Genomic DNA, 8961 nt, shown 5'->3' on the forward strand with positions numbered 1-8961 from the left:
TTGTACGCTTCTCTTTTTGCTTTTTGGGCAGCCTGAATTTCATCACTCCACCACGCATCACCAGACATTCTTCCTACAACTGCGGTACCACATACTTCGATTAATTTTAATAACAAATAGGTGGATTTTATTAAGTTCTATTAATTCAGTTTGCATTTAAGGGAAATAACAAGAAAAAGGGGGAAAATGTCAAGTTTCTTGAAAACAAACGAAGAACATGAATTCCTTTAAAAAATGGAAAAAGAAGAGGAGAGGGATGAGTCTGAAATACGTCAGAAGTTCAAATTCCCGTTAAAAAATACATATGTAAAAAGAATCGTTGCCAAAAATTGAGATTTTTCATCTAACATTTGATAAAGTATGCATTTTTTTAAAAGACTTTTTTGTAATGTCGAAACGTCTGGGGAGATAATGAATTGGATTCATGAAAAAAAGCAGAAAGCTGAGAAGAGTCGTATACATGTCTTCTTCGTGCTCTATTAGGATAGTCGAGGGACCACCACCAGAATTGAATTTTTTCCTCCCAAGTCTGCACACGCGCAAGAATGTGAATATGAGATAGTGAAATTGGAGGAAGCGAATGTAGAGGGAAAAAAGGAAAAAACTTGGTGCGTCGATTAACAAGAAAAATGGCGAAAGAATGATAAGGGCTTGGGGGAGGATTCTTAATTAAGCGAAAATTAGCCGGCTTTACTTAAACGACCCTTCCTAAAAAGAGGAATTCACAGGAGGAGACTGGAATGAAAAAAATATATTTCTTCTTTAATTAGGGACACTTCATTATATTGTAAAAAGGAAGTTCAATTTAACTTTACTATTTTAATTATTTCCTTGCTTTCTAGATGTGGGAAATAATACCTGCCGCCCACCAGAGACCAGATTTGCATCATGAAACTACTTACTTCAATTGGAAAAACTCGGAGGTACAAATGCTGTGCGCCGACAAAGTTACAACACGAAAAGGGAATTACTTCGACATCGTGACTTTCAACTGAAACCACGGATAGTTACGAAACGCGTTCAAAACTATTTCGAATTCCTGCAGACTCACAGCTCCATACGACTGTGATCGTCTCTCAAAAGGGACATTGGAACTTTCGACATTGACATGTCTGAAAATTGCTGAATTCGAAAGCACTAATGAATCCAAACAACTAATTTAAGTCCAAATATGATTTCGCGACAATTTTTATTTGAGCGTCCATAAATTAGACAGAACAAACTAGGGATTCAATTTTATTTTAGATCATTTTATTACAAATTCATTTTGAACTTCAGTTAGGCACGTTCTCTTAATCAATGTAAAAACTGAAAAATGGCATTGCTTTCAATACTTATTTTACTCATTATGAACTAATCATGGTTTAGTTTTGCTTCAGGACATTTTGACGCCATTTTATTTCTTCGAAACGAAACTTTAGCTTTTTTATGAACCAAATATTTTCAGTAGAAAAATATTCAACAAAAGCTTCATTTATTACATTTTTTTATAAATTATACGTACATTTTAAAGAACGACTGTAATCATAGTAATACATTATGATTGCCGATGATCATAATTTACCAAAAATTCTGCAGATCGAAGCTCTTTACTAAAGGCTTGAGATATTTTTAATTGCCGTTTAAACTATCGTGAAACCTATAAAACTGGATCACCAAATCTATAAATGTATATTTAGTCAATAGTGCAAAGCGTGATCAACTTAAAATGTTCAATAATTTTTAGAGTAGTAGAAATTCAAAAATTTTGAAAAACAAAAAGCATTTATGGATTTTTTTAAACACCATAAAATCTTTTGAATTCTTTAAAATCGTTGGAAATACCTTGAGATATTTGAAAATCTCTTAAAATCTTCGAAAGCATTTGTAACTCCTCAAACATTGTGAATAACCTTTTTAAAATTCCATTAAAGTATTATACATTTTTTTTCACATAGTCAAATTAAATGAAATTTAATCATATTCTTCGAATTCTTTTTCCTGAAACATCCTTGGAATCCTTTTTTTAAAATACTCTAAAATATTTCAAGTCCGCCCTTAAAGTCCCTTGAAATTGTGTAAATCTTCTGAAAATGCCTTGGTGCCTTTTTAACTATCTTAACATTTTTAAAATCTTCTTGGATGTCTTTAAATTTGTAAAATCAACTAAAATTCCTTAGAATTTTTTCAAATATCCTACAGTCTTTAAAATACTCAAAAAAATTTCTAATGTATTAAAATCTTTGAATTTCTGTGAAATCCTTTGAGATCCTGGAAAATTATCAAAATACCCTTTTGAGGGTCTTTAAAATGACCTAAATCCTCGGAAATCTGACAAAATCCGTTCAGATTTCTTAAAACTTCTTTGATTTATTTGAAAATCTTTTGAAATTCCCTGGGAACTTAAAAAATATCCTAGCCTTTAAAATTCTTTAATATCTTTCAAATTTTTTAATATCTTTGGAAATACCTTGACATATTAAAAAATTTCTTTAAATCTACAAAAGTTAAATGAAATCTGATGCTATTCCTTGAAATTCCTTAAGATTTTTTGATCTCTTTAAAATTCCTTAGAATCCATTAAAATACCCTAGAAAACACAAATATTCCCAATCCTTTGAAATCTTTTGAAATCCTATAAAATTTTGGAAAGATCCGGAAAATTCCTTGACTTTTAAGCCTGAAAAGCTTTAAATTCTTAAATATATAGTATAAAAGGAACAGTTATTTAAAAAATAAATAAAAACTATGACTTTAAAATCTTAAATATAAGATGATATCGAGGATGATATTCGATATTTTAATGGAGACGGTTGGTAAGACTGAGCACAATTTCACACAATTTTTTTTGTTTATAAACAGTGAGCTGATATTCATTGCAAAATTGAAAGCAAATTCAACAAATTGCCGATTTTCAACAAAGTTTCTATCTATATCCCGCTTCTGTAAATTCCAAACTAATTTTCGTTTTTGCCAGTGAATAGCTACCCTGCTCAATAAATTGGAAAGAGAAACGCTACTGATTTACGATAATATTGATCTGACATTATAATTGATTTCTGAAAGGCTAAGCCTGACATTATACTTACACCCCTGTATATAGAAATTATTAAATTGACTGAGAGTACTTTGTAAACAATTGCATAGTTACGCTATGGTAAACAAGTTAATACTCTGGACATTCCATCATACCGCGCAAACATTTATATACAAGCTTGTAACTCGACAATGAGCTCTTGGCTCTACAGAGGGGTAATAAATTATTGCTGAATTTATGTTGCTTCAAAAATAATTTGCAAAGAAAATAATAACTCGATTCTCTCTTTTTCAGCTAGTTTTTCAAAGTTTGAAAGGATAATAAACGGTTACTATGTTTACTCAGATGCTTCTATTATTTATGGGGGATGATTTCTGCGAGGTTTCCAAGGATGGAAAACAAGTATTCTGCACAGGTGGCCACTAAAAACTAAAAAGAAAATTGCAAATCATTTTCCAGTTTGCAAACATTTGTTCTGGTTATTATAATTGAAAATTTAAAGAATTAAAAAACTTCACAGCTAAAAAGGTTGTCGTTTTAATTATTCCTAAAATGACCCACAAATTAAGGCATATCCTATAACTCGTAACTATGTATTTAAAATCATAATGACAATTAGATACGAGAGAGTAATTAATATATTTTTATTATTGCCATCGTTAAAATTCTGATAAAATGGGTTAATTTGAAGGAACCGAAATATATGCAATAACTGCAAAATAAATGTTGAACCAACTTCAAACTTCAATGGATTCAAATTCAATACATTTTTAAAAGGAAATCGGTAATGAAACGGAAAAGAAAAATTTCATCCTCGTAACACTATTGGAAAGCTGGGATTAGACCATCCAGGTAAAAATATGTATTCCGACAGGATTATTGGAATTAAGCCCCCCCCCCCCCCCTTTCTTCACATCAAAAAGAAGTAATTCGTTAAATAAAACCCGAGAATCGAGCGTTCAGAGAAAAATCAGGACTGTCATTTTAAAAAAAAATTAATAAAAAAATATATAAATTTCTACTGAACGCTTGGTTCTCGAACTTTACTTTAAAATTATTTGTAAAGCTACAACTTTTTTGTCCAGAGAAAAAAGATGCGTAATTTAATTTCCTTGAAGTATACGTACTTTTAAAACTAAAATTCAGAACTTGTTTGAAGAGTTTCCAGAGGCCAACTCCTTTGAACGAGAAAAATGTATAGGTGGTTACAGAATCCGACCCCTTAATTGTGGTATAGCTCTGATACTATTTCCAGTCTCTAGTGCAGCAAAAGAATTGAACTTTCTTATCTTAAATGCCGGAGTTCATGAATTGAAAGAACAAAATATCAGAATCTGAAAAAATCTGAATGGTTTTCATTTTACGATGTGTATGCTTAGCGCAATTTACCGCCCACGTGTATAAAGTTCTGCTACGTAGTTTCGACGCAGCGATTAACCGCACGGATTGGCGTTAACCGTTGAAAATATGTACGCACGAATGTGGTATTTCAGCTATCCGTTCGGGTCTTCCCCAGGGGTTAAAGTACCGTAACGTATATGAGCGTTCTGTGCGGTTTGAGTGGATATTCACAAATGAAACTCAGACTTCACAGTCAAAAATAATCTCAAAAGAGGAGAAATAAGTCGATTTTTCAAGAAAATAGGGAAATAATTAGAGATTACTTTTACAAAGATGAATTTTCAATCAAACCGTCGAATTTTCAAATAAAAAGGATTTAACGTCGATGAAAAACCCAATAGATGATTTTTAAGCCAAAAAGACTGATTTTTCAGAAGACAGTTGAATTGTCAGTTAGAAAATTAATGATGAAACACAACAAAAAATGTCAACAAAGTAGTAACATTTTCAGCCAAAGAGATGAGTCTTCGATAAAAAAAAAAGAAATAACTTTTATCAAAGTAGTTGAACGTTCCTTCAAAAAGTTAAATCATCAACAAAAACATGCATTCTTAACGAAAAATATAGTAGTTAAATCGTCAATCAAAACAAATTTTAATTGTATACCAAAAATAATTTAATGTAACCGAAAAACCAAGCATTTTCAACAAAATATTAAATTTTCGTCCGAAAAAGATTATCTGCGAAAAGAGATGAATTTTCAAAAAAAGAGTCGAGTTTTCAAGCTAAAAAGTCTTTAGAATAAAGTTGACTTTGACGTAAGGGATCGCCCACAAATTACGAAAGACGTTTTTCTTTTGTTTATATCGTTCTGTCCTTCTCAACTTCACAGCAATTTTATGCTCGTCTTTATTCAAACAGAAGAAAAACGTCTTACGTAATTTGTGGATGATCCCTAATAAAAAGTTCATTTTTTTAAAGAGAAATTAATTTTTAAACAAATAGTTGAGCTTTAAAGCTAGAGACGAATTTTGAACAGAAAAGTTGAATTTTAAACCACATAAGATGACTTTTTAACATTATTTGTACTTCAATTTTTGTTAGAAAAAGATTTTCTCCTTTCGCTGCGCAGGGAATCGAACCACAGAACTTCCGATTGCCGGTTGAGTGCTTTCCCGTTAAGCTACTAGAGACATCGAGAGAAGAATCCTTTTTTATAAAACAATTTAATTTCTGTTCTTCTTTGACGATAATACAGATTCCTTAAATTATTTTTAATGAAATGTTTTTTCTTATTATCGCTTCTTACCAACTTTTAGAAAAAAGTTACATTTGCAAGAATTATGGCAAAACGTGCAATAGGGAAATACTGAGTCTATGCAAAAAAGAGAATGGAGATTTTAACTTGCAAACAGAGGAAAGAGTACCATTTGTAAATCATTGATTTGAACTAAGAAAGGACACTTTGCAATTGTTACCATATCCTTAAAAAAACGATTCAGATTAAGAAATTAAACTCAAAAAAATTTGGTTTGACTCAACAAAACATGTAATTGACCCTACCAAACTTTATTTCTGAATCAACCAAATACTTTATCTGCCAAAAGATTTGGTAAAAACATCCACAGAATTTATGGGGGTCAAAAAAATGTTTTGTTGGCCATAGAATAACCATATTCTATAGTTAAACCAATAACAATTCGGATGATTCAACCGAATCTTTTTCGGAGTTTAATATGTCCAGTAGTAAATTTGACTGCTAATACTTGTCGCAAGAACGTAATCGGTGCTATTCACAAAAGGCAATTTTTGCCACTTCAGTAATAAATGTTAATATTTAAAATAGTAACTCATGCTACACACATTTGAAATTTCTAGCCTATATATAGCATTCCTGATAATCTATTTAAATGGAACAGTTTACAATTACGTTTTGGCCAACAATATTATGATAAGTAATTTATATTACTCAACACATTTTACCATTTAATGCAGATAATGTTTTAATTTATTTTATTGAGCGATAGTTACGATTTGCATGATAATTTAACAGTTGTTAAACATTCAAAATACTAACAGTGTAAGTCCAGTTACTACTTCTTTTGGTAGAAGCTTCTGATTTAGTACATAGTAATCACGCAAAGTGACGAAAATAAACAAATAAAAAACAACTTTAGATAATCTCAATCAATTTTCTTGATGGTCATGGTAATTTGTGCCAATAACTCAAAACCTCTTTTTTCAGTATGAAAAGTTGAACTTACGGTATTTGATGTGTAGCCGTGGAGCAGGATCTTGTGGCCAGGCAGCATTTTGGATAATCAAGGTAACCAGGACCAAAGACAGCGTGCACAGGGACGCATCCATCTTGGAAGCGAGTGGTCCTGCCGGCTCTTCTTTTAATCAACGGTATTGTAGTTGAATCGCCATCGCGGTTCCGAGCACTCCTGAAAGCACAAAAAACACAAAGTTAGTCCAGTCTTCAGTCTGTATATACTATATATACGTGCATTCGTTTTTACTTCAAGAACCCAAGAGGGAGGAAGACCCTTCTTTTCTTTTCTTGTCTGCTTCAGAAGCTGCCGACGAGTTCAGGCAACCATTACGGGATGCCAAAACATGGCTGAGGTTAATTCAATAGCGACCACCACCACCCAAGGATTTATTATCACGACAAGTCAACTGTTTCTCTCAAACGTTTCAACGAAATGTCCAACGATCAAAATGACCCTTTATTCACTTTTTCACTCAATTCTCCACTCTACAAACCACTCTTTCAAATTGAGATATTATAGCTTCTTCAAATGCGTGCAAATATTTTCGACAAAGAATTATAATTCAGAATTCATTTCAAATATGTACGTGAAAAGATTGATTTTTCTCTTATTCGCGTTGGCTTTCATTATCATAGACTATTTTCCCTCGCTCTCAAAGAATGCGCCTGACTAAACACATGAACGAGGAAATTACTTTCCTTTAATAACCATAAAACAGAGAATGCATTTTTCGCTGAAAAGAATATTTTCCGAGAATATATTGTGGACTTTGTTAATGCGAAAACTAATATAAAATACAATTGTCCTACTTCGGAGAGAGATTGGTATTAAAGTATAAACTCACACATTTTTAACATTTGGTTACTGCAAGTTTCCAAGATAATAACATCAGATAATGTAGATCAAAGGTCAACAGAACTATTTAAGTTTTCTGTACTTTATGAGAATTAAATTTTGTACTCATGGTGTCTGCTGAAACGATGATTTTTAATTTCGGGTATTGTCCTGGTCAACTGTTAATTTTTTCTAGTCAACCTAAAAGAGTCGAAAAGACTGGAATGATTTCCAATGATTTTTAAAGATTTCACAAGATTTCTAAACATTCTAGAAGATTTCAAAGATTTCTGATTTGGAACAGGAAATCTTGGTAAAGAATCATAGTTCTGAATCTGAACTTGGATTTTTTGAATATCATTTCCGTATAAAAAACAAAGATATAGGGGGCGCCTGGACAAAGTTACGGGATATCCTTGTTAGATATACGATCGAAGTGTGTGGTACCGCAGTTGTAGGAAGACTGTCTGGTGATGCGTGGTGGAATGATGAAATTCAGGCTGCCCAAAAAGCAAAGAGAGAAGCGTACATGAGAACTTTGAAAATCGCAGGTTTTAGCAATGAGGAAAGAAATAGACGTAGAAAAGATTAGAGACACGAAAACAGGATACTCAAACGATCAGTTAAGGAACGTAAAGATAAAATTAGAGCAGAAGAAGAGAAAAAAATACAAAACGACTTTGAGGGAAGCAAGAAACTGCTTTACAAAAAAATGAAAGGAAACAAAAGTATAGAATTTTTCAACATGAGAAATGGTAGGGAGAAAATGGTATATAATGCAGACGGAATACTAGAGGCTTTCAGAGACTATTTTAGGAGAAAATTCGGAGATGAAGCTATTGGACACCATAACTGCGATGCTGAACGCGATGCGATAGAAAACTCAATTGAGAATGTTTGTGTCACTGAGGTTAGGGACATAATTAAGAACTTGAAAAACAGTAAGGCTGCCGGGGTAGACGGTATTAACGCTGAAATGCTTAAACACGGTGGCGAGTGCATACCACATAAACTTATTCGTAGGGTAATGAAAATAACAGAATCAAAGATTTGGGAATTCTAAAGTGGGTTTATTCCAGGAATGTCATGTACGGATCAAATATTTAGCTTAAGGCAAATAACAGAAAAAAGTTTGAGAGTAAGAAAAAAAGTTTTCTGTGCATTTGTTGACCTAGAAAAATCTTTCGACAAGGTGGATAGAAGTAAACTTTGGAAAGTCCTGAAAGAGTATGGAGTCAATGGATAGCTCCTACAAGCTATAAAAACAATATATACGGATAGCAAAGCGAGTGTAAGAGTGAATGGGAAATTGAGGGACTGTTTCGATATTATTCAAGGAGTTAGACAAGGATGCGTTATGTCTTCATGGTTATTTATATTATTCATGGACAAGTGTTTAAGGTGGTTTTAGCGTGAAACGAAATCCATGCTAAAAAGCTGAAATTTTTATTATAACTTCTTTAACTATTTTTGAATACATCTGCGAAGTTTCAG

At 32.3% G+C, this 8961-nt stretch overlaps 1 protein-coding gene across 1 annotated transcript in view; it reads right to left on the minus strand.

Moving 5' to 3' along the window:
- LOC117171767 (semaphorin-1A-like) overlaps positions 1–8961 on the minus strand; it is a 470590-nt gene that overhangs the window by 324517 nt on the left and 137112 nt on the right. The window contains 1 exon segment of the mRNA XM_033359372.1: positions 6622–6804. Coding sequence (XP_033215263.1) covers positions 6622–6724 — 103 coding nt within the window. The 5' untranslated portion in view covers positions 6725–6804.

Source organism: Belonocnema kinseyi, chromosome 4 (genome assembly GCF_010883055.1).
Source record: "Belonocnema kinseyi isolate 2016_QV_RU_SX_M_011 chromosome 4, B_treatae_v1, whole genome shotgun sequence".
NCBI lineage: Eukaryota > Metazoa > Arthropoda > Insecta > Hymenoptera > Cynipidae > Belonocnema > Belonocnema kinseyi.